The 25,838-nt window shown below is 45.8% G+C and overlaps 1 protein-coding gene across 1 annotated transcript; it reads left to right on the top strand.

The window, feature by feature from the left end:
• Positions 1-1,682: 1,682 nt before the first annotated feature.
• On the top strand, positions 1,683-14,865 carry LOC307085940 (serine/threonine-protein kinase OSR1-like). Its single transcript, XM_079750890.1, has 17 exons — positions 1,683-1,875; positions 2,430-2,542; positions 3,262-3,370; positions 3,971-4,112; positions 5,091-5,146; positions 5,605-5,714; positions 5,837-5,938; positions 6,777-6,910; positions 7,180-7,228; positions 7,333-7,398; positions 9,679-9,801; positions 10,168-10,203; positions 10,493-10,669; positions 11,007-11,118; positions 11,458-11,526; positions 11,714-11,778; positions 12,018-14,865. The coding sequence occupies exons 1-17, from the start codon at positions 1,806-1,808 to the stop codon at positions 12,090-12,092; spliced, it is 1,608 nt and encodes a 535-aa protein (XP_079607016.1). The 5' UTR covers positions 1,683-1,805; the 3' UTR covers positions 12,093-14,865.
• The last annotated feature ends 10,973 nt before the right edge of the window (positions 14,866-25,838 follow it).

Raw genomic sequence — 25,838 nt, 5'->3', positions numbered from 1 at the left:
CGGAGATGGACACAATGCGCGTGGAGATAGCGGGGTGAAGCTCTCAGCACTTCCTTTTCACATCCGGCTTATGACCCCCACCCCCCTGCACCGTCAGCACCATCAGCACCAGCGCAGAGTGGCCCCGCAGAGGGAGCGAGGGAGCGGGTGGAGAGAGAGAGATGGATAGAGACAGAGAGATTGGGAGAGTGCGTGTAGTAGTAGTGGATTCTAGAATCGATCGAATTGTTTAAAAAAATCAGAACTTGTATCACTTGTTTTTAAATACTCCAGTGTATTTTAAAAAAAACTTAAACAGGCCTTCCTTCATCATAAATGTAGTCAGAAACTATGGCTGCCTATTCTTGTCCCAGCTTGTCCTTAGATATCTAATATATATTACATGTACATATATATATTAGATACAGGTATACATAGTGACTTCTAATGCAAACTAACTTCCTTCCTTTATAGAGTTTAAGAAATAAATGCCAATATCTTGAGTGCCATTCGAGTTTGGAAATTGCCCATGGGGAAAATAACCTACTATTAATAAAATATAATAAACTATGAAGCTTGAGTTTACATTTTCTATGGTGGCTTCTCGTTTCTGTGCCTCCATGCAACAAAACTGCAGGCCCAGACCAGTGCTTGCATGAAACCACTGGTTGTGCTGTAGAGGGAACTATCATGTTTCCAGGCTGCAACTATAGCAACTAGAATGTACACTTTGATATTTCCCTTACATTATTCCCTTTCAAATTTTGTTTTAAGAAATTCCCCCCAAAAATCCATTAATCAAAGCTTGGACGAGGAGCAGTTGAAATGTAGGGACAAGGAGACTGTCGTTCTGTTTGTTCGAGTGCCTCTACAAGCATGGACATGTCTCTCATGCTTACCATAGCTTTGTGCTCTCAGCCAGTCAAAGTTCCTTGATACTTGGCGCCTGTTTGCACGACTAAGTACACACTTGAGTTAATTTGAGGGAAATTGTGAAATAACCTTCAAAGAATTGAATCAGAAAAGTGTGTGTGTGTGTGTGTGTGTGTGTGTGTGTGTGTGTGTGTGTGTGTGTGTGTGTGTGTGTGTGTGTGTGTGTGTGTGTGTGTGTGTGTGTGTGTGTGTGGTGTGTGTTATACCTATTGTCTTCCGTTATTACTGTCCTGCAAGCCTACCTACTGCTGTGGCAACCACATTTAGGATCAAGAACTAAAGTACATCTTATCCTAATGAATTGTAGAATGCGATTATATCTTACTCTTTGCATTGTTTAAGTATAATTTCACTGGTTTATTTATATTACCTTTGTTTAATCTTTGTAATGTATGATAGTCAAAGTAACAAAAATGTATTGGTGTGCAACATACAAATGTACGGGGAACATTTACGCCCTCTATGGAGTAAATTGGGTAGACAGAGCTTCAAATTGTGAGGAAGGGAAAGAAGAAAGAATCCGCAATTTCATCACATCATGAATGTCATTATATTATCGACAAAAAACGATGTATACATTTAATGGAAATATTCATATATTTTACGTGAGGTGTATCGCATTTACTGAGCCTATGCTACTCGAAAGGTCCATATATTGCCACGCTTAAAATGGCGCTCTTCTGATTCCGCCTCAAATGTTACGTAATACGTGCATACTTTACGTAATGCGTGCGGCGCCCGGAACGTTGTGTTGACAGTAGCAGCAGGAGTTGTCAGCCGAGTAGCCAGCGACCATCCTTGGAGCCGAATGGACTAGTCACAACGTTGCTATTTAAGAAACACTTGCCTATTCTACAACAACAACACTGTATACAGTGTGTACGTAGCGAAACATGGCTGACGACCAGAGCTCCCAATCCTGGTCAATCGACAAGGATGATTATATCCTCAATGAGGTGATAGGTGAGTAAGCTAATGCTAACGTTAGCGCTCTGGTTGACGTTAGATGGCTAACAACTAGCTAAACCTGCCATACCTAGCCAGCCAATGCTACCGATCTCCAGACAGCTTTGGCTTTGTGTAGCTGTTAGTGGACCCGCTGTTGGTCCAAAGTAGCTTCTCGTCTCCAGCGTTGACTGTAGTGAACGGTAACTCTGATAATCTAACCAGCTAGCATGGCTAGTCAAGAAGCGTGATGCTAGCCAGCGAACTCGAGTGAGTAGTCGGTGCATGAAGATTAAAGGGTGGAATGTGGAAATGGGTGGTGCCCTTTTGCTTGACTTATGATATGGCTTAGTAAGTCATACCAGTGTTTGGTCCTTCAGAAAGCTATGTGACTGATTTGATCCACGATTATGTCTCAGAATGAAAGCAGACTGCCCTAATGGACACGAGCGTAATTTTCAGATTTGCCAGACATAATATCACAATGATTATTAGTACGGTACGTTGCTAGTCTAGCTGTCAGTGACGGGGAGGCTCGCTCTAACCGCTCATACTCTGTTCAACCCTCACAGGCAGCGGAGCCACAGCGGTGGTCCAGGCAGCCTACTGCGAGCCCAGGAAGGAAAAGGTGGCCATCAAACGCATCAACCTGGAGAAATGTCAAACCAGTATGGACGAGCTCCTGGTAAGTAGCATTATACCCATCCGCTGCATAACACTGGTACCATATTTCTACCATGTTAGTAGTGCATCCCCTTCACACTATTTGATGCGCTGCACCCCAGACAGATAAGCCAGTGTCTGTGATTCTGGTGGTGGTGGATGCCAAAAACATCCACAGTCTCGGATTCACCCTGGGCAGTGTCTGAGTGTTTGGCTGGCCTAGGAGTGACATAACACAGGTCACGGACGGTACAGCCTCCACTCTAAGGCACTGCCGAATTAGGTTAAGGGAATCTAGGGGAGAAGGGAGACAGCCACCAAAACACTTCCATGGTAACCGTCACTGTTAGGATCACTTTTAAATGGTGTGGTGTTGCGATGCAATGACTGGCCTGGATGTTGATATGTCTGAGGTTTAGGACTTAAGTGTCAATTTGTGGGTTTCTTTGTAAGTGAATTGCTTGGGATCGCAGGCAAAAAGGAAAGCTGTTTGTTTTGTTTTTAAAAGGGTAGTTAGGGGGTTAGGATAATGTTTCGTGGCTAGAATGTTCAACTCCCAGGCGAAAGCTACTGGGTTGTATTGACCCCCTGGTCAAACAGTCTAACTGTAGGCTTCCTTTAGCAAGATGTCCTACCAACCCCGAAACTGCGACATAATGATGATGTGTCAGAATGTGCCCTTGTAAAACACCTTGGATGAAAGTGCCTGCTAAGCGTCTGTTTGTTTCAACCCTTTTGCAGAAAGAGATCCAGGCGATGAGCCAGTGCCATCACCCCAACATTGTCTCCTACTACACCTCCTTCGTGGTGAAGGATGAACTGTGGTTAGTCATGAAGCTGCTCAGTGGCGGTGAGTGCTCTTCTCTCATGGTTTCTCTTTCTCTCAGTTCTTTTCTTTCTCTCTTGCTCTGGCTTTAAGAAAGTCAGCTTTGCTGACTTTCGCTTTGCTGCTCTCTCTCTACGCTCTCTCTCTCTCTCTCTCTGCTCCTTCTCTATCTCTACCCTCTCTCTCTCAGCCTACAGTCTTTGACTTTCTTTGTCCTGTTTAACCTATCTCTAATCTAGCTATGAGCTACTCTGAATGTTTACATTTCCTTGTATAAACCCATTAGAGGTTAGCGGTTTCACTTACTTCTCTCTAAATGGCATAGATTCTAGCCATCGACTTCTTATGTTTTTTTGGTTGACAGCACTATTACCTAAAAAGTGCTGCAGCAAGTTATACTTGCTGCATTGTATCAGTGTCAGTTTTTTTCTGTGAGCAGGAGGAACCTGACATGCTCTACAATTGTGCTTCCCTTTCTGCAAACACCATAATACACTTGAGAGTGTTCTCAAAAGTTAAGGTTATTATGAGATCATGACTGTGTTGCTTCCCTTTCCTCAGACACCGTCAGTACAAGAAGCCACCCTAACTCCTCCACCCTTATCTCCCTTCTCTGTGCTCCAGGCTCGGTGTTGGACATCATCAAGCACATCATCTCCCGTGGGGAGCACAAGACCGGGGTGCTGGATGAGTCCAGCATCGCCAGCATCCTGAAGGAGGTGCTGGAAGCCCTGGAATACCTCCACAAAAACGGACAGATTCACAGGTCAGCCCTTTGGAAGCTACTTAAAAAGCTACAGCTTTTTATCCAGAAGCAACTTGTCGTGAATTTAAGATGCATGTGATTGAATGAGCACAGGGAGAGGTTTGCTTACTGACTACGTAATTTGGAGTTTGATCCCTCAACCTCTCGGCCGGGAGTCAAGTACCCAAACACATCCCTGGGTTCAGGGGTTCATCTTCGCGGCGGTTAGCTACAGCGGCGCATGCGCCTTAGGCATCTCCGCTATCATTCTTTGGCGGCGGCTGTTGGAAATTGTTCTGTTTGGCCGCTCTCCCCCGGCTGTTCTCACATGGCCAGGACCAGGCCCTTCAATATTTAATACGCTGGAAATGTATTATTGAGGAGGATTGTTTTACATAACGTCCTGTCCCAGGGCCGTGGTGGCATCGCTGAAACCCAGGAGGGAAAGGGGAAGAAGGGATACTACTGTACTTACTGTACTATGTGCTGTTTGCACCTCCTGTGTATATGTTACAAATTGTTGCGTCCAAAGAAGACATTTTCTAGGTTTTCAGGTGTTTTTGTTAGTGAACGTTTGCGTTTCAGTGTTTTGTTTCGGGTGTGCTTGCATGGTTCCTTCTACCCCCCCCCCCCATCATGAACTTGAATTGGTTTAGCCTATGTGGTCTCCTGGACGCTGGTGGCTCGGAGCTAAACAGAGCCTGCTGTGAAAACCAAGGGCGGAGGGTGGAGCTGGTCAAGATCAGATGGTCTGGATAACTGGGTTACACTGTGTGTGTGTGTGTGCGCACTCTCCAGGCAGACAGTGAAGTGAGGGCTTGAAGGGTGTTTCTCATGCACTGTCATAGAGGTGTGTGTGTGTGTGTGTGGTATAATGGTGTTTGGTTCTCCGCGTCACCAGCCCCATATCTCGCGGTTATGGCCGACTCCCTATCTTTCATTACAGATGACTTATTATGATTGATGATGTCATAGCTAACCAATGCCTTGTCTTAATAGGGATCTGAAGGCAGGAAACATTCTTCTAGGAGATGATGGTTCAGTGCAAATTGCAGGTAAACTTCAGTTTGTACATCAAGAGCCAAAATATTATCTCATCACTTCCTGCTTGGTTAGAATCTAAGAAGCTGTTTAAACCACACGGCTGTCAGATCTTCTCTCTCTTTCTTTCTTTCTCTCTCTCTCTCTCCCCCCCCCCCCCCCCCCCCCCCCCCTGCGCTGGCTTTTATTGAGTTATGAATATCTCAGGCACACTGCTAGAACAATGTTTTGTTTCTTGTCCACTTGATTTGACCGAATCCTATTAAGGTAATCTAATAGCTTGTTTGTTCCTGTACATTGCACTCCTCTCTCACTCTCTCTTTCTCTCTGGATTATTTGCACGTGTTTCAACATTTATTCATTGATCAGTTTACACCCCTATTTTCGTGGCTTCTTTGAAAATATTTATATTTTCTCTCTTACTCTCTCTCTTCTTTTTTTTCCTCCTTCCCTCCCCGTCCCCCACCGTCAGACTTTGGTGTGAGTGCCTTCCTAGCAGCAGGGGGCGACATGACCAGGAACAAGGTGCGGAAGACCTTCGTGGGGACCCCCTGTTGGATGGCCCCCGAGGTCATGGAGCAGGTAGGTGGTCCGTAGTGGGTGTCTCCGTAGAGGGTGTCTCTGTAGTGGAGCTCCACAGAGTAACGCAATGTACGCGCTCTGACTCGTTCACAACACTGTGGCGCCTCTCCTCCCCCTCGCAGGTTCGCGGCTACGACTTCAAGGCAGACATCTGGAGCTTTGGCATCACCGCCATCGAGTTGGCCACCGGCGCGGCGCCCTACCACAAATACCCACCCATGAAGGTAACGCGTGGTAGAGCTTAGATCGTGCTCAGAAAATCAAGCCTGACCCGACCCGAGCCCGTGCACGTTCTGTCCGACACATTAACTGTAATTATGAGCCCGAGCCCGATTTCAACCGGACATCTTTTTTAATACATGGGATGCTACGAGTGGAGGAGACACGTGAGCTGCAACATGTGTGGCGTTTTTATTTTTATTTTTTACTTTGTGTAACTTTGTACACATTTGTTACTTAGGCCTACTCTGCTAAATATTTATAGGCCTATAATATTTCTGTTTATGGCAAAGATTTCTCCTCAGGTTAGGCCAATAAAGCAATGATGATGAAATAAAAAACACAAAAGCTCAATCAAAGGCTCGGCCCGACCCGGCCTGAGGATAGTGGTGGGAAATATCGGGCAGAGAATCTAAACTCTAATGCGTGGGTGCTTCCCAAAGCTGCCTGTGGATTTGCCAACACCAGATGGCAGTACATACATGCGTTGCACGTTTTTCTGACCCATGATATAGTTTCAGAAATCTTTGAAAGGCTTGCAAGGATTTATTAATTGCCTTAAATAAAAGATCAAGAGATGGCTTGAGTTACCTGTGGTAACCTAGCAATAGTTGTCAAGGGCAGTGTTACATAGTAATAGTTGCCAAGGGCAGCGCCACACTTCGTCAGATGGGTAATAAGGAAGAAGGAGGTTGAATCTCTCTATTGATGCCAAGAGAGGCCTTTATTGCATTTCACATGTTTCATTAAAACTGTTATAGTTGTGGCTGAGCTAGCTAAATAAAATCTGGTGCCCTCTAGTGCTACTAGTGTCAATAAAAAGTGTGTTTGTGTGTGCTTCAGGTGCTGATGCTGACCCTGCAGAACGACCCGCCCTGCCTGGAGACGGGCATCACGGACAAGGAGATGGTGAAGAAGTACGGCAAGTCCCTGAGGAAGATGATCTCCCTGTGCTTACAGAAGGACCCAGAGAAAAGGTGAGACCCCTAACCTCACCTCGTTGTCTTGGTGGAGATATGACCTAGTCTTTGAGGAGCAGGTAGACTGTGGACATCTGGGCTCGATCTAGACTATTCTGTCCCCTTTAATATATATAGAAATGGAGGGCAGTTATCCAAGTCATATTTAGAGTTTATTAGTTTTGCATGTCCGTATGAGAAGGTAACAAGAACTTCCATTGCAGTGTGGAGCTTAAAGGAACATTCACAAGTGTGTGTGTGTCTGTGTGTGTGTTTGCTGTGCTCAGGCCAACTGCTGCTGAATTGCTGAAGCATAAATTCTTCACCAAAGCCAAGGTGAGCGAACCTGCCATTTTCTGTGTATTTAGATTTTGGGCCGATCATGAAGTTTGCGAAACAGCACAGTAAATTGTTGTTTTTGTATCGTTCTCCTGTTGCAGAACAACGAGTACTTGCAAGAGCGGCTCCTGCAGAAGGGGCCGACCATCACCGAGCGCTCGAAAAAGGTCAGGCTTCCACTGTGTTGGGGTGCAGGTGTTTTCATTGGCAACTGAAATATGGCAACGTGTGTGTATAATTATTATTAAACATTGTCAATCATTTGTGGTTAGCATTCTTAAGCTTAAAATAACGTTGATTTGTCGATGAGCTATCCATAGAATGTTTATCGAAACACAGATAAGTCTGGTTTTTGATCCTCAAAATAAACATGATTTAAGGTCAACGTTTCTTGAATCTCACTGATGAGTAAAGGCCAGTTCAGACCAAAGATTCGTCTCGCAACTGCTTGCAACGAGACTGTTTTAGAACGTTGCAGGGGAAAAGTCGCAGCAGTGTGAATTGGTCATTGCAGCGCGGCTAATGCCGTTGCAAGGAGTCGCAAGGAGTTGCCAGAGATTGAACATGTCAAATCGCCAGGTCCAGTTTTAGAACGCAACGGTGTTGCTATTTCTCTTCAGCCAATCACAGCACAGAACAACTTGTACGTCACGGCCTTACTCCGTCCCGGTCCCGTACTGTCCACTCCCGCATACGAAGATAGCAGGCTTCTGGTCCGAGGAGAGAGAGGAAAATTTTATTCCAGCTAATAATAATTTAATTAATTAACGTCGCAGCCCGTCTCGTCGCAACGAGTTGCATTGCAAGTCGTTGCAAGGCGAATCTTTGGTCTGACCTGGGCTTAAGGGGTCAGTGACCGACCTCCCACCCAAGGTGGCAGAGCTGGCTGCACGTTGAGTGCTAGTCTGTATAGAGGGCAGGACTTTAATGCTCCGCTTGCCTTGACCTCTGGAGATCTAGTTTTCACGTTATGGTGTACAGTAACATCGCCTGATTGTCTGACAGGGGGACTATCAATGGCTCACTTAATATGAAGGTGGTTTTTCAACCTGACTGTTGGAGAGCCTGCCCAGACTGACCTGCTGGTCGCTCCGTAGTGGTGTCCCAGCTGGACATGGTGGCTGCGGTGGCCCATAGGAAGTGGTCGGGTCTAGTGCAGGTGGTTGTAAAGAGGGGTGTGTTTTGGGGTGCAGGATGTTTTAAAGAGGGGTGTGTTTTGGGGGGCAGGCGTATTAAAGAGGGTCGTGTTTTGGGGGCAGGTTGTATTAAAGAGGAGTGTGTTTTGGGGGGCAGGTTGTATTAAAGAGGGGTGTGTTTTGGGGTGAAGGTTGTATTAAAGAGGGGTGTGTTTTGGGGTGCAGGTTGTATTAAAGAGGGGTGTGTTTTGGGGGCAGGTTGTATTAAAGGGGGGTGTGTTTTGGGGTGCAGGTTGTATTAAAGAGGGGTGTGTTTTGGGGTGCAGGTTGTATTAAAGAGGGGTGTGTTTTGGGGTGCAGGTTGTATTAAAGAGGGGTGTGTTTTGGGGTACAGGTTGTATTAAAGAGGGGTGTGTTTTAAGGGCAGGTTGTATTAAAGAGGGGTGTGTTTTGGGGTGCAGGTTGTATTAAAGAGGGGTGTGTTTTGGGGTGCAGGTTGTATTAAAGAGGGGTGTGTTTTGGGGTGCAGGTTGTATTAAATAGGGGTGTGTTTTGGGGTGCAGGTTGTATTAAAGAGGGGTGTGTTTTGGGGTGCAGGTTGTATTAAAGAGGGGTGTGTTTTGGGGTGCAGGTTGTATTAAAGAGGGGTGTGTTTTGGGGTGCAGGTTGTATTAAAGAGGGGTGTGTTTTGGGGTGCAGGTTGTATTAAAGAGGGGTGTGTTTTGGGGTGCAGGTTGTATTAAAGAGGGGTGTGTTTTGGGGTGCCGGTTGTATTAAAGAGGGGTGTGTTTTGGGGTGCAGGTTGTATTAAAGAGGGGTGTGTTTTGGGGTGCAGGTTGTATTAAAGAGGGGTGTGTTTTGGGGTGCAGGTTGTATTAAAGAGGGGTGTGTTTTGGGGTGCAGGTTGTATTAAAGAGGGGTGTGTTTTGGGGTGCAGGTTGTATTAAAGAGGGGTGTGTTTTGGGGTTCAGGTTGTATTAAAGAGGGGTGTGTTTTGGGGTGCAGGTTGTATTAAAGAGGGGTGTGTTTTGGGGTGCAGGTTGTATTAAAGAGGGGTGTGTTTTGGGGTGCAGGTTGTATTAAAGAGGGGTGTGTTTTGGGGTGCAGGTTGTATTAAAGAGGGGTGTGTTTTGGGGTGCAGGTTGTATTAAAGAGGGGTGTGTTTTGGGGTGCAGGTTGTATTAAAGAGGGGTGTGTTTTGGGGTGCAGGTTGTATTAAAGAGGGGTGTGTTTTGGGGTGCAGGTTGTATTAAAGGGGGGTGTGTTTTGGGGTGCAGGTTGTATTAAAGAGGGGTGTGTTTTGGGGTGCAGGTGCGCAGGGTCCCCGGCTCCAGCGGGAGACTCCACAAGACGGAGGACGGGGAGTGGGAGTGGAGCGACGATGAGTTGGACGAGGAGAGCGAGGAGGGCAGGGCAGCCATTGCCGCCCTGCGAGTGAGTGTCCACACACACACGCACAGACAGACACCGAGACACTATCTATGTGACACACACTCTAACTAACTATCCACAGGAACGCTTCAGTTCACTGTGGCAGAATAGGGCGTGGGATTTAATCCCCGGTTTGAGAGGGGACTCCCGGGGGGCTCGTTCATCCCAGGGCTGAACAGCAGTTATGAATGTGTGGGATCTGTCTAATTTGGTGCTTTAATTCATTTGCGGAAACAATGGGCGTTTTGTCAAGGCATGTGATGATTTCCATAATGGGCCAAACTCAACTCTTGATAGATGGTGCCGGGAAAGAAAACATTTTTGTTGATTCTTTTTTAATCGTGACAATCTGTCGTGTCCGTTCTGCAGTCACCCCGGGTGAAAGACGGATCCCAGAACATGGAGGTGAGTCCAATCATTGCGGGCCTCAAATTCAATAACTGTCTCCAACACAGAGGATCTGCATGACTTGTGGTGTGTGTGTGTGTGTGTGTGTGTGTGTGTGTGTGTGTGTGTGTGTGTGTGTGTGTGTGTGTGTGTGTGTGTGTGTGTGTGTGTGTGTGTGTGTGTGTGTGTGTGTGTGTGTGTGTGTGTGTGTATGTGACGTATTCGTCTTCTTTAATGTGATTGGATGAGACCGAAAATAGGGAATTAATTAAAAAAACCAACCAATTGTTTATGCGGTGGTGCTCAGCTGTTCCCGCCCTCAGTCGGTGCCTCTGGTCATCTACAGCCGGGTGAGGCCGCCCCCCCAGCGCAGGCCGGCCAACCAGGGGGTGCTGATGCTCTGGCCCCGCCCCCACAGGGTGCAGCTCCTCCTCCAGCAGCAGGAGCGACCTCAGCTAGCCCCTCCCACGCACCCACCGCACAGGTGAGGCCCTCAGACCAGAGCAACAGAGCCAGGAGCTGGATCCATTCAGCCCTGATGCTCCAGACCCAATGTACTTTTTTTGTAATTTGAGTGAATGCAGGAAGTAGTAACACATATGATTGACAACTACAGAGACTAAAATAATATAGTCATATATGAATAAATAAAAACATTCATATTATATACAATATTCAAAAAATACATGTATAATAGAAAACCTTGGAACTCAGTGGAAATAACATGTAACATTGAATCGCAGGCCGTTATCCAACCTGTGTCCCAACAGGAAGTACTAAAGTTAACTCACTGACCACACACACCACACTGTCTCCCACAGGAAGCGGTAGCGGTGGTGCTCAACACAAACGTCCCCATCAGCCTGGTCCTGAGGTTAAGGAACCTGAAGAAGGAGCTCAACGATATCCGCTTTGAGTTCATGCCTGGAAGAGGTCAGTCTCTCCACGATGGCGCTTGAAGGGCATCGACCAAGCCAAAAGGCCCCGGTGGTTCGATCCCCGATGTCCACCGTCCCAAACTGTAGGTGGGGACGTTGGACAAGGGGCTTCAGCGCTAGTGGCTCCGTCATGACTTGCATCTGAAGTCACTTTTATTACTCTTGGTAATAGCTGCAAAAAGGCTACAGAGGTTTCAGGACAAGGTCTTCTACATTAGATGATGTTTCTACATCATCTAATGTAGAAGACCTTGTCCTGAAACCTCTGTACAAGCCTTTTAGTCAATCCTAACCTTATCCTTGTCGTCCTTTTTTCCTGTGTCTCTGTGGTCAGATTCAGCCGATGGTGTGTCTCAGGAGTTGGTCTCTGCCGGCCTGGTCGATGGGAGGGACTTAGTTATTGGTATGTAACGGTTGGACCACTTCCTGTTTCCTGTTTAGTAATTTCTAGTTTTAGCCTAATTAAATTTTCCTCAGATCTTTGAATCTGAAATGGTCATTTGTCAGTCTGGGATGTTATTTGCTTCCTTTATCCATGTTGAACATTTGTTATATTATTTTAATAACATGATGTTTTTTATGTTCTCAAGTGGCTGCCAATCTGCAGAAGATCGTTGACGATCCGCAAAACAACAGGAATGTGACTTTTAAACTGGTAAGAGAGCACAGCCTAATCCTTCAGTTAAATGCCCATTACAATAACGTAGTCCTGCCACAACACAAAATCGAGAAACACGCCTCTGCCGTTGGCTATTTCCTCATTTTGTTCTTCCTATATTGTGCTGCCTTGTCCTCGGTGCTGTGGCAGCCTGGTGCTCCTCGTTCAGTCCCCCTGACCCTGGTCTAGGGAGCTAACCCTGTCCCCCTGTGTCACCTCGTGTCTTTGTCTCCCAGGCGTCTGGACTGGAGGAGTCTGAGATCCCTGATGACATCAAACTGATGGGATTCGCCCAGCTCAGCATCAGCTAACTCACACAGAGACCCCCACCCCCTCCCTTCCCCCAGAAAAATAGCAACAGCAGCAACAACAACAACATCAACAAAAACAACAGCATCAACAAGGAAAAAATACGAAAAGGAAAAAAAAGGACAGCAACTAATGGTATTGCACAGCTGCATTATTTCTCAATTCCACGAAACCACTACTGCCAAAGAGGGGAGGTCAAAGGTCAAACAGCCCCCCCCCCCAAAAAAAAAAAACGGCACAAGAGCGGGAAAGCTATGGCGGCCGCGGGCCACGGAGATAAGGGGCGACATTAAACACAGGAATCTTTACTTGAAAAGTTTACAGTGCGCCTCGACGTGGGAGACCGCATCACCCTCATCGGCTTATCCCCCCCCCCCTCCAGTTTTGGATTTTCTTTTCTGCGTTGGGATTTTTCTTTTCACCCCCCCCACACCCCTTCCTTCTTTTCAGTTTATTTTTTATACACAAGCACAATCCAAAACAACTCCTGCCACTTCTAGAAGTGATTTGCCTTTTATTTCTTGTTTTTTTCTTAATTTTTTTTATTTTTATCAACTGTGCCACAGAACTCACTATATAGTGTTTTTGTTTTTGTTGTTTCTTCTCAACCTTACGGCACTTTACGCTACTCTATGGATTGAATTAAGTGTAAAGCTTGCCTTAGCTGGTAGAACTATAGATTTAGTGTGATGGTTTGATTAAGAATGAAAAGAAAAACACATTGAGTCCACTGTTAATTAGTGGAGGTATATTGTGAATGGAGGTCTACGATCAGATTTACGCCTCTTTTAACATTGGCATTAAAACAAGAATTCATGTGTTGTGAATACATTTTTACTCCCGCAACTCACTCACAGTTCATTTATAGTTTCGGAGGGCGATTGGGCTTAGAAGGAATATGTTCACAAAATTGAAATACCAAAACAACTCGTTCTTGTTTAGCCAATACCAAAATGTACGTTGAATCACCGGATCAGTTTGGACAGGGGAGGGGAGGTTTAGACACAGATCTGCTATCGGTGAAAACATATCTGTGTGTACACACTTTGAACTTCTCCAACTGCAGCTAAACAATTAACCGCAGTTAATCTCATACCGAAGGGTTTAAAGGACATGCTTGTCTTAATTAAGTTGGTTTAGTTTTTTTTTTTTTACTATGCAATAGTCGGTCAGCTTTCTCTCCCGGTGTCCGCTGGTTCTCTGACTTATCTGAGTTTTTCAACGTGCATTCCCTTGCCACAAATTAATATTCAAATCACCAAGCTGATTGGCTGTTGTGGGGATGTATTCCAGAAACACATTTTGATTAAAAAACGTAAACGTATTATTACCTTTGGCTTAGATGTACCATCAAATAAGATATTCTTGTTCAATCTGGGGCTATTGACTAAAACCTAGGAAGGTGTCCCGTGCTCTTGTTGTGACGCAAATATCAAACTGACCGCAGCGGGCACTTGTCTTGCGCTCTCTGGCAGGTGAGAGTCTGTGCACTGAAAACTCCATGGGTGGTGATGCTCCTAGTTAATGCTTTTAGTTTTGTCCTTCAGAATCCGTATTGGTTTTTTGTCATCGCTATAGGCAGGTTGTTTGGATGACGCTTGTTTCCGTGCTTAAAGTACCCGCTCTCCCACAAGTCTGTGCTGTCACTCCCAGGACGGCCCGAGAGGCTGTCTGGAGGCGCGCGCCAGCGGACGCGCCTCAGTTCGATGCGCCACAGCTCGACACGCTGGTACAGTTGTAAATGGTGTATTTAAAGAAAAAAAAGTGTTTGCTCTCTTTCAAAATGTTCCTATAATGGAAACTTTGTGCTCAGTCACACACACACACACACACACACACACACACACACACACACACACACACACACACACACACCTTGTTTGCTTTTCTTAGTTTGTCAATGCTTTGTTTGTCCTTTTTTTTTTTTTTTGATTTAAGTGAATGAAAAATCGAAACGTTTCAGTTGTAGCCTACATGATGTTGACGGAACATGGCTGGTTGATGTGATGGAAAGGATTTATCCTGTACACGAACAGCAACTATCCTTTTCTCTCTGTTTCATTTTTGTTTATTTTTGATTGTTTCCACCATTGGCCTTGTTGTGCTAGAACATGAACTAATCGTGCACGGATTATTTTAATTGGCACCTTATCGATATCAACGTTAACTTAGCTTGTTTTAATTACGATGGGGGGGTGGTGGTGGTGGTGTTGGTGGTGGTCGTAGCCTCACTCCAGTGCTCTCCTGTCATTAAATATGCATTTGTTCGCTCGCTGAAGTGGATTCCATGCTATTGGTGGAATCTAATTTGAAAATATCTTGTTTTCTCACGTGATGGTAAACATGGTCAAATTACATCAGCTTTACATTTTTTATTCTTCTTTTGGGTTCCTGTGTTTTTGTTTCTGATCAAATAACTGAACTGGTGTTTTAATCGATTGTCGGCAATTTTTTTTTGTTTTCAATAAATTTTCCCCCCTTTTTGATTGTTTACACCTGATAAAAGCCGCTGTCTGGCCTCGAAATTTCCAAATTTTCCAGAGTTGATTGGCAATATATATAAACATATATTTTTACAAATCATTAAAAGTTCAAATGTTATTTCACGTTTTCTTTATCCTCAATTGTGCAAGTCTCTGATACATGTTTCTAAACATACCCTCTGTGATAACAAGGTTAGATTTCTGTCTGAAAATCCGGTCAAATGCATCCTACATTTACATTAGTGGTTGAGTTTCATTCAAATGTACACCAAAAATGGTTTTGAGGAGCTAAATAAAGTCACATGATGGAATTCAGATGGTTTCTTTTGTGTTCAGTCAGTTCCAGTTTATTAGTCTTTCACATAGCGTGATCGTAAAAGATGCTCATTGATAACGACAGTTAATCTTTAGTCTCCGATCAAGGCGGTGACCTCTTTACACAACCATATATACCCTTATTCTTAGACGTTTGCGGTCTTCGAGATGGCAAACTTCGGTGAGATCCTCCAAGCGGTGGGAGACTTTGGACTCTTTCAGAAGCTTATCGTTTTGGCTCTCAGCTTTCCAAATCTTTTACTGTCCGTATCCTTCGCCAGCATCCTCTTCATTGACTGACCCGAAGCGCCACTGTAACACGGACTGGATCCTGGGGGCCGGTCCCAACCTGACAGAAGAGGAGCAGCTGAACCTGACCGTTCCCCGGGAGCCAGACGGCTCCCTCAGCCGGTGTCTGATGTTCGCTCCGGTGAACTGGACCCTGGACTCCATCCGCCGCTACGGCCTGAACCACACCACCACCTGCCGGGACGGATGGGTGTACGACCGGACCCTGTACCAGGCCACCATAGTCACCGATGTAAGTCGCATAGCGAGATGTCTGCAACTCTGCATGACAAACTTGTGTTTGAAAGTCTCTTAACCTTGTCATCATCATTATGACATTATGACAGCAACAACACCCCATCTGATAATGGCTATGTGTTCCGTCGCAGTTTGACCTTGTGTGCGACAAGGCCCATTTGGCTGGGATCGCACAGACGGTCTTCATGGCTGTTATTCTGGTCGGTTCCTTCATATTCGGACCTGCTTCGGAACCTTGAGTAAAGTGCTTCTGGTGATGCCAGCATGCAGTCCATTTTCAGTTCATTGGCACATCAGTGACGGGGCTAATGTAACATAGCTTTCTGTTCTGGGACTATAGGTTTGGCCGTAAGGCGCTAGTACAGATACCAGTATTCCTCTTGATGGTGTTCACTGTGGTCTCCGGACTGTCGTTAAATCTCTACATGTACCTGGCATCACAGTTCATGGTCGGCATCTCCATTGGTGGCTACAGAATCAATGCCAGTGTATTGGGTAAAGTATTTAAGCAAGAATAAATATCCTTCCTAAAGAGTTGATTAGACATGTCTTGCCATAGCGTCTAAATGATTCCTATAGCTACTGTCTCTCCTGTAAGGGTTAGGGTTAGATCGTGTGACATGCTGTGTTTCGTGGATTCACCGTAGGAAAGGAGTGGCTGGGAATCTCCAAGAGGTCCCTCTTTCCCTGCATGAAGCAGCTGCTGACGTCCATAGGCCAGTGTGTGACGGCTGGTCTGATGTTCGGGGCCCGGGGCTGAAGGATGGCTCTCTATGTCTTAGTCAACCCGTGGCCGTGGTGTTTATTTACATATGGTAGGTCATGCTTGCTCCATTGCGGATCACTCGATTGACCACTGCAAGATGAGGTTCCCTGATCCTTGTTTTAATTTAAATAACAATGCTGTCATATTATTGGACTTTATGATATTTTGTCATTGTTATTGTATATTTTGTCACAGTTTTTGTGGCAGATTCAAAGTTAATATGTAAAAATTATATGCATTCCGGTTACAGATGGTTTCATTTTATATATATATTTCTGTTTTACTCTTCCAGGTAACTAACTTAATCTGCCTCTTATATCACCCAGGTTCATTCTTGTAACTGCTCGCTGGTTGCTAACCAAAGGAAGACACAGAGAGGCCAGGAGGTGAATACTGAAAGCTGCTAAAATCAACGGGTCGTCCCCGACAAGCTACTAGAATCTGTATGCTAGTTACATCTATTTTACCTAATTTATTTCAGATAACATTTTAAACTTGCTAGCTAATCTTGATTAGCGTTCCGTTTAGGCAACCATAGAGACGGACCAGACCATAAAAAGAGAAGGAATCCTGACCCTGTTTAAGTCCCAATCCTGAGTCCTTCTCATCTCACTTTCTTGTTTAGTGACTCACTGTGTACATTGGTTTCAATCACCTTATATGTGATCTCAATTAACTAAAGTATTTTTTTTTTTCGTTGGACTAAAGGTTTTCAACAAACCTGGGCTACTTCAGCCTCTCACTGAACGTGGGGAACTTTGGTCTCAACATCTTCCTGTTGCAGTCCAGGTTTGGGCCCAGCACAGCTTCTCTGCTTCTGCATGCTGGAGGCGTTTGGAAGGAAAAAGTCCCTATTGTGCACCACCACCACCAGCAGTTTGGTCTGCTATGTCACTCTTGCCTTCTCTCAAGGTGCATCCACCCAAAGAAATCCCGCTGTGTCTACAAAATGCAACCCCAACCTTAAAACCTTATGCTAAACTCACACCCTAACCCCACACCCACCTAAATCTTGAGACCTACCCTCAAACTTAAAATCGAACCCTAACACCCCCCAAACCCTAAAACCAAACCCCATCCAAACTCTTTAACACTGCTGTTGCCTCTAGCATTAAACATGTCTGTGGTCATCGCCGTCCTGGCGACTGTCGGCCGTTTCCTCTTCACATGCTCTAGTGTGGTGTTCATGGTTTACGGCCGGAAGTTTTTCCCCACATCAGTCAGGTGGGGAGACCCGAGTTCCACCACACTCTTTTCAAAACCACCTCGAAAAGAGCAGAGACCACTCACTAACTGTTGTTTTGAGCGAGTTAGTGAGTGAGTGAAGAAGTTAATCCCTATTGTTGAAAGTCACGCGGGTAGTCAATAAATGGTGGTACACGCAATCTTGCCGCTTGGGATGTCTTGCACAGTATCATAGAGGTGACACGTCCATGCCCTGGCAGTCAAGCACTACCAGAGTGACCCGGTCGTGTTCTGTTCTTTACAGGCAGCAGGCCGTTGGTCTGTGCTCCATCATGGTCCGAGTGGCGGGGCTGTTGTCTCCGCTGCTCAACCTGCTGGCGGTGTACCACTGTTCCATACCCATCGTAGTGCTCAGCAGCCTCACCCTGGTGGGTGGATCCCTCGCCTTCCTGCTCCCAGAGACCCAGGGGAGAGAGCTGGCAGACTCCACCGCACAGGCTGAGGTCCAGAGGTAACAACTGATCCATTATCAATAACAGGCCGAGGACCGGAGGTAACAACTGATCCATAATCAATAACAGGCCGGAGATAACAAATGATCCATAATCAATAACAGGCCGGAGATAACAAATGATCCATAATCAATAACAGGCCAGAGATAACAAATGATCAATAATCAATAACAGGCCGAGGGCCGGAGGAAACAACTGAGCCATAATCAATAGCAGGCAGTTGGCCTAATGTAACCCCTCTTTGCCTTATGAGGTTACAGGTAATTTTGGGTTTCGGTTTCAATTCGAAGTTGGACCAGTTACCAGGATTCTAGGTTAACGCTCATGGAGCCCAGGATGGAACATCAACACTGACCACACTCACACAAAACGTAGTTTCAGAACTGTATTGTTAACAACAATTTTCAACATGGAAGATAATAAAACATGGAACATGGAAAATAATAACACATGGAACAACATGGAAAATAATAAAATGCGCGCAAAATACAATAGAAATATAAAGAAATGTCTTTATGGTCTTCTCTTCCTTGATATGAGCTCAGTTTATATCGTTGGGGCCCTTTGATCTTTGTGTTTCCTACCACACCGCAGGTTTGGGAGGTAGGTCAGTTGACTCTGTTCCTTGGTTCCGGCTCGCCATCTGGTTATCTCCAGCGGATGTCTGGAAGCCGCCTGGTGGCTATCCAGTGCTGGTCTTCTATCTATCGTTGACTACCACCAATTCAAATCGTTCACAAAAACCTGACCTGTAGGACAGGCCACATTCATACATCTCAGTAAATTACAACAGGCCATTGTTTCAGTTAAAATAAATAACATAAATATGACCTATATATTAATTTAAATCAATTAACAAAAATATATTATCCACATAGGTCTCACTTTACCAGTGAATGAAATAAAAACTCAAATAACTCAAAATAGCCTTTTAGCATCAATTGTCCGAATTAAATAATAATTGTCCGAATTAAATAATGAATCCCCCTTTTTCTCTCCTTCCATACAATGCACACAATAGCTTAACATTTAGAATTACCCCACGGTGTTAGCAGTTAACTCGTGCGTTAGCTCGAGTTCAATGCTAATTCGCCTTGGTCGCTACACTAGCAGCTAACGCACATGGTTTCAATTTAGCAGTTAGCGACAAGTTCGCACTGACGCAAACACACCTCCACTCGACGCTCCCCACATTCAAAAGACACATTAAACTCACCGCCGAGCGGGCAACATCAACTGTGGACTGTTGAGTCAGCTCACGGTGTTTTCCAACTACTTCTAGATATTTTTCAATCGTGCAACCGAACGGTGCGTTCTCTCCTTTCCCACTACTTATCAAGCAGTTATGCGCACTTGCAATGCCGCTTCACCGTGACGTCATGACGCACGTCTCTCTGCTCTGTCCGACGCAGTTAACCCCATAAATGCCAGCTATCGCTCTCTCACACATTCATACAAAATAATAGCGGACTTTTACTCTCTTCTTTTAACTTTTTCACAGCTTATGAAGCCTGGGCTACACTCTCCCCCCCTGAGCTCATGCCCGTCCCGGGACATGGCAAGGGTTGCGTAGTTACTACCTGGGAAGTTGAGGAAGAGGAGCCTACAAAGTTCTCATTCAAAGTAGTGTCAACAACTGTTGATAAGCCACGAAGAAATGACTGAACCATAGCTAACAACGGGCTACCTAGTTCTGTGTATGTGAGTCGGTTAGGTTGGCTCTTAGTCCGAGTTGAATGTCGACCAGAACTAACCTGTTCTTGCTCTTGTGTATCAGATGTACATGTACCTACTGTCTGATTGTCACCAGTGTCACACGGAACGTCTGGAGATTTGTCGCATTGCGTGTTAGTACAGTCATTTTCAGTAAAACCCATTGATTCAGCCGTTGCGGCTATGTCAGTAGTCGAATGTGCAATGTCACTTGGCTGACTATCAGCCTGGTCAAGTACCAGAGAGGCGTCTGTAGTACAGTCAAGCCTAAAAGGTTGTTTGTCAATCTCAGGTAAATAATCAACACGCTGAACACTTGGAGTACTCTCAACAAGATGATCAAGTGGAAGTATCTGACATTGTGCATCTTGCTCAGGGGATATTCCTGGATTCAACTGAGCTGTGTTCTGAAAAGTTGGGACCTGAACACTTGAAGGATCCCTGAACCAGTAGATAGGAATGATCTCATCTTCCTCCTCATCCGAGGGGATTGTTTCATCTGGGGAAGGATTTGCACGAGTCGACGGCCTACGCTTCCCGGACTGTGGGACAGGATGGCTGTCCTCCGTTGGTAAGTAGCCACACGGAAGTAGTAAGTCCCTATGTAATGTCCTTAAAGGACCTTCACGGTTCTCAGGCTTCACTGTGTACACTGGGAGTGTTCCAGCTCTGCTTACCACAACATGGACAGTTGCTTCCCATTTATCAGAAATTTTGTGCTTTCCCCGTAAGCGGACATTTCTGATGAGAACTCGGTCTCCAACATCCAAGTCCGAAGCCGTTACACGCTTGTCATATCTTGTTTTGTTTCGACTTGCTGTTTTTGCAGCATTTGTTGTTGCCATTTTGTAGCTTTCCTGAAGACGAGACTTGAGAGTCTGAACATACTGAGAGTGTGACGTGTGCTGACCACCCTGCACAGGCAAACCAAAAGCGAGATCGACTGGTAAGCGAGGCTGGCGGCCGAACATGAGTTCGTATGGCGTGAACCCCGTCACCTCGTTCCTCGTACAATTGTACGCGTGAACTAGCGGTTTTACAAACTCACGCCACCGAAACTTCTCTTGATTCCCCAGGGTACCTAGCATGTTCAATAAGGTGCGATTGAACCGCTCAACAGGGTTCCCCCGGGGGTGGTACGGAGTTGTCCTCACCTTATGTATGCCAGCTACTCGGCAAAGTTCCTTGATCATGTGGGACTCGAAATCAGGTCCCTGATCACTGTGGAGTCTTTCCGGGAACCCGTAATGTACAATGAAATTGTCCCACAGACACTTCGCCACAGTTCGGGCCTTTTGGTTGGGCGTTGGTATGGCAACCGCGAACTTCGTAAAGTGATCTGTGATGACAAGGATGTCTTTTGTTCCACCAATGTCGGGTTCCAAAGAAAGGAAATCCATGCAAAGTAACTCAAGAGGTCTCGTGGTGTTGATATTGACCAACGGTGCCGCTCTCTCTGGCAATGCCTTTCGGCGCACACATCTGCCACATGTTTTCACCTTCTTTTCAACATCTAAAGCCATCTTTGGCCAAAAGAACCTTGTTCTGGCAAGATCTAAGGTACGATCAGCACCCATGTGTCCCATGTGATCATGTAAGCTCACCAAGACCATGTCACGGAGCTCAGCTGGCAAGACCAGCTGATAAGAAGTCTGGGCGCCGACTTGTCGTCTTCGGTAAAGAACATTATTGAGGAGCTCAAGACGCTGTAGCTCTCTCAATAAGAGTGGAAGTTCTGGGAGTTCGTTCCGTAGAGTGGGAGGAGGCTTCTCCCCGCACTCAAGTTGGTAAATAACATGCTTCAAACACTGATCAGCCCTTTGCTTACTCGCTAACTCAACTTCAGTTAAGTGAGGGATGAAAGGCAATCCTCCAAGCTGGTCCTCTTTCCCATAGCTGTCAGGTACAGCTCTTGTGGAGGTGGTAAGAGTTTCGACCAAAGTAGCACCACCATGAACATAAAGATTGTCACTGTAGACAAATTGCCTCTCACAAATGGCTTGAACAACAGCTTGGTCGACAGCATCGATACTGTCCGGGTCAGAGAGATGATCGCGTGTGAACTGACAGATCCGCTCCCTCTCCTTCTGCGACTTGGGATCGTCTGACAGTTCGCCATGAGGTCTGCGCGACAGTCCGTCGGCATCTGAGTTTTGTTTTCCCGGTCTGTACACAAGCTTGAATGAAAAGGTAGACAAGGTTGCAAGCCATCTATAACTCGTTGCGTCGAGTTTTGCAGTGGTCAAGATATACGTTAATGGGTTATTGTCAGTAACTACAGTGAAGTGATTTCCATAAAGATAGTCACAGAATTTTTCAGCGACTGACCACTTAAGTGCCAAGAATTCCAGCTTATGGGCTGGGTACCGGCTCTCACTCCGCGATAGCCCCCTGCTCGCATAAGCTATGACCCGGAGCTGACCTTCTTGTTCTTGATAAAGAACAGCACCAAGGCCGCTGGTGCTGGCATCGGTATGTAGTACATACGGCTTTTGAGGATCGGCGAAGCCCAATACCGGAGCGGTGGTAAGCGCTTCAATGACCTGCTTAAATGCCTGCTGACAAGCAGGTGTCCAACGACCACCAAAGGGTGCCTTTGGGTCATGGTAAGTCTGATCAGTTGATGGTTTCAAGTTGGATTTCTTACGTGGAGGTGGGTACCCGGAGGTCAGGCCGTGCAAGGACTTCACGATGTCAGAGTAACCCTTCACAAACCTCCTGTAGTACCCTGCAAAACCCAAGAATGACCTCAATTCTCGCAGGTTTCGGGGGACTGGCCAAGTTTTGAGAGAAGCAATCTTCTCTGGGTCAGTTTCAACCCCGTTCCTGGAGACGACATGTCCGAGATATCGGACAGATGTCTGAAAGAAAGAACACTTCTCAGGTGAGAGTTTTAGACCAAACTCCTTCAAACGACCAAGAACTTTCATAAGTCGGGCTTCATGCTCCTCCAAGGTTTTTGAGAAGATGATCAGATCGTCTAGGAAAACCAAGACTTCCTGCAAATGCATATCGCCCATGCATTTCTCCATTAACCTTTGAAAGGTACTTGGTGCGTTTGTCACACCCTGAGGCATCCTGTTGAATTCCCAAAACCCAAGCGGGCATACAAATGCTGTCTTGGATTTGTCTTTCTCTTCAACTTCAATCTGGTAATAACCAGACTTCAAATCGAGGACCGAAAACCACTGAGACCCTGAAAGTGCAGAGAAGGTGTCTTCAAGCTTGGGAAGTGCGTATGCATCCTTTATTGTCTGCAGGTTCAGCTTGCGGTAGTCAATGCAGAGTCTGACAGTACCGTTCTTTTTCTTGACAACCACAATTGGGGACGAAAAAGGTGACTCAGATTCCCTAATTACCCCAGTTTGTAAGAGCTCTTGGATATGCTTGCGAACAGCTTCAACATCAGCTGGATGTATTGGCCGAGGCCGCTGCTTGAAAGGAGTCTCATCCGAAAGCTTAATGTGATGTGCCACTTTATCTGTTCGCCCAAAATCCAAGTCGTGTTGCGCAAACACTTCTGGCATGTTATGAAGTTTCTCGACAATGCGCTCTTTCCAATCGGTTGGGATAGGCGAATCCCCAAAGTTGAAGTGCAAGTTTGACTTCTGAGATGACTCAGCATCGGCTGGTTGATTCACTTGCTGTTGGGACAAGACGCTCTGGTAAGTACCGATGTCTGCAAGTTTACACCCTGCAGGGATGATAACATCATGTTCAGATACATTACTAACGATGACTGGAAGCTTGAAGGGTCGCTGGTTGGGAAAGTCAACCAAGCAAGACTTCACTATTAACCCGCCAGGCAAAGTAGATGAAGATGAATGCTCAACAACAACAGTCTTCTCATTCTGGAAGTCGTTAGCTACAGTGAAACCTTCGATGACAACGGTCTTTCCAGCCGGAACGACCTCTGGTTTCTTTTCTTGTAGCTTCACCATGCCATGGCTATTGCTAGCCTGTCTGCGTCTGAGTTCAAGGACCTTGATCACAGCTTGGTAGCCATAATGGGCTGGCTGATAGTTGGTTGAATCACCTTCCGAAAATGTGTCATACAAGACATCCATGGTGTTGGTACCTATAAGCACAAGAGACTGTGAGGTGGCCCTGACATCAGGCACAACCAAAGCAAGGGTAGGTACCTCGATCGAAACACCAAGCAACGCCTGTGGAAAGACAACTGTCATTTCAATGTAACCTTGGTAGGGCACGGATTGTCCGTTTGCTCCCTCTACCTCTAGGAGATCGTGCAAGGGTTTGATTTCTTGTTCGGCTAGGTGCTGTTCATAAAATGAATGAGGAACGGTGGTGACCTGTGAACCTGTATCAAGTAGACAGTTAACTTGTTTACCGTTGATGGTCACTTGAGCTGTACTTCTGGTACCTACCAACCCAGAAGGAAGCTTAAAGGAGTGGTTTCTTTTAGAGTGTTCTGAAATTGTACACTTTTGAACCTTGTATTTCTTTGAGGAGCGTGGTTGCTTCTCTTCAGCCCCTGTCTGCCCCACGACAGAGACTGAATCTAGTTTAAAGGTAAGTCAGGGCAGTTCTGTTGTTCCCACTTGTGCTGTCTTTCCTCTAATTTTTTTCTCTTTTCAGTCACTAAAGTCGGGTTTGAGTCATTGGTGCAAAATGTTGATACGTGTCCATCCTCCCCACAACTAAAACAATACCAAGGTCTGGGTTTGTTTGTGTAGTTCTTTCTTGGTTGTTTCGTCATGTCTGGTTTTGTACTGTGTGATGTTGACAATCTGCTTTGTGTTTTTCCCGCAGCTCCTCTATCACTAAACCCCCCAGGCGTCCTCTGAGCCATTAAGGTGGTTAGCTGACTTTGAATGCTAGCTACCTGCTTCCTAAGATCGTCAATAGCACTGGGCTGGGTGTCTGGGTTCTCTGTTGGCTCAACAATACAGCTACTTTGTGACTGGAGCTGAACTCTCTGCCTTGTGGAACCTACATGCTTCCTCATGCGACTAGCTTTTACTGCCTGTCTGTCCTCCTCAGTACGTAGCATTAGCAAAAGCTCTGAGAACGGAGGTGGAAGATTTTTCTTCTGCTCAAGTTGTAAACTAGAGAGCAGAGCAGTGTCCCAGCATCCTCTACAAAACTGTTTGAGGAGGTGTTTACCTACTTCCCCTGGTACGATCCCCCCTCTCTTAACAGCCTGGTTGAGCGTGAGCTGCAACCGCTGTAGGTAAGCTGATGGCTTCTCGCCTGGATCCTGGAGAGTACTCATGAATTGAGCAAACAGCTCTTCTCCATCTTCAACTGCACCAAAAGCAGAATCTAGAAGTTGCAAATAGGCTGAAGGCAATGAATTTGAGCACAAGCCTCTTACCACATCTGCTGCAGGTGAAAGCAAACTCTCCAAGATCCTTCGAGACACTTGAAGAGGAGACATACTGGGATCATTCAAGAGAAGGTCAATGTGCGAACGCCAAGTATCATAGTCCACTTCACTATTCGGTCTGGGAATTTTCCCTGAAAATGAGCGAAGTCGGACTGGGAATGAAAAGGAAGAACCTGCATCCCCCCTCCTCACAATGTGTTCAACCACAACTTTCTGAACCTCTGGTGGATTGATGTCACTCACAGAAAGGGATAGGACTCTTCTTTGATCAACAACTGGTGCTGACATAGCACTGTTTTCACCACTGTCACCCTGAGGGGGACCTGAGAAAGGACTGGTGGGCTGTAGGGACTCTACAGGAAACTCACTGAGTACTAGAGGCGACGGCTCGTTTGCAGATTGCATGCTTTCAACATCACTACCGATATGCATCATCATCTCTCTTAAGACTGCTTCGTAGTCTTTGCCGCTTAGCTTTGCTAGCTCTTTTAACTCTGTCAGGTAAGTTTTTGTAGCACTGCTACCTAGCTTAGAAGTGTAAACACTACTTAAAGCCTCAACATTGTACACAACATTTGAATCACTTTTTAGTGTGTGTCTGTATGGTAAAAGTGACTGCATAGCTTGTACAGCTGAGCCACTAGCGTACTCGACAATCAGGTTTTTGTGTAAATCAGAAGACTCATCCTCAACCAAAAGAGTGCGCTGAATGGCACCATACTTCTTAAGGAAATCAATCACTTCTTCAACCTGAACTGACTCAGTTATTCCATCAATGATGACTGCGTTAGGAATTTTAACACTTGACCTCTGGATAAAATCCATGTTTGAATGAAGCAATATTGATGTCACCTAACTGGGCTCCTGGCTAGCTCGCC

Source organism: Pollachius pollachius (genome assembly GCF_949987615.1).
Source record: "Pollachius pollachius genome assembly, chromosome: 14".
NCBI lineage: Eukaryota > Metazoa > Chordata > Actinopteri > Gadiformes > Gadidae > Pollachius > Pollachius pollachius.
The sequence above is the reverse complement of the archived record's forward strand: the minus strand, read 5'-3'. Positions and strand labels throughout refer to the sequence as shown.

Coding starts and splice junctions, on each gene's coding strand:
- LOC307085940 (XM_079750890.1), top strand. CDS start 1,806: ATGGCTGACGACCAGAGCTCCCAATCCTGGTCAATCGACAAGGATGAT. Junction 7,399..9,678: donor TCACCGAGCGCTCGAAAAAG/GTCAGGCTTCCA, acceptor TTTGGGGTGCAG/GTGCGCAGGGTCCCCGGCTC. Junction 10,204..10,492: donor ACGGATCCCAGAACATGGAG/GTGAGTCCAATC, acceptor GGTGGTGCTCAG/CTGTTCCCGCCCTCAGTCGG.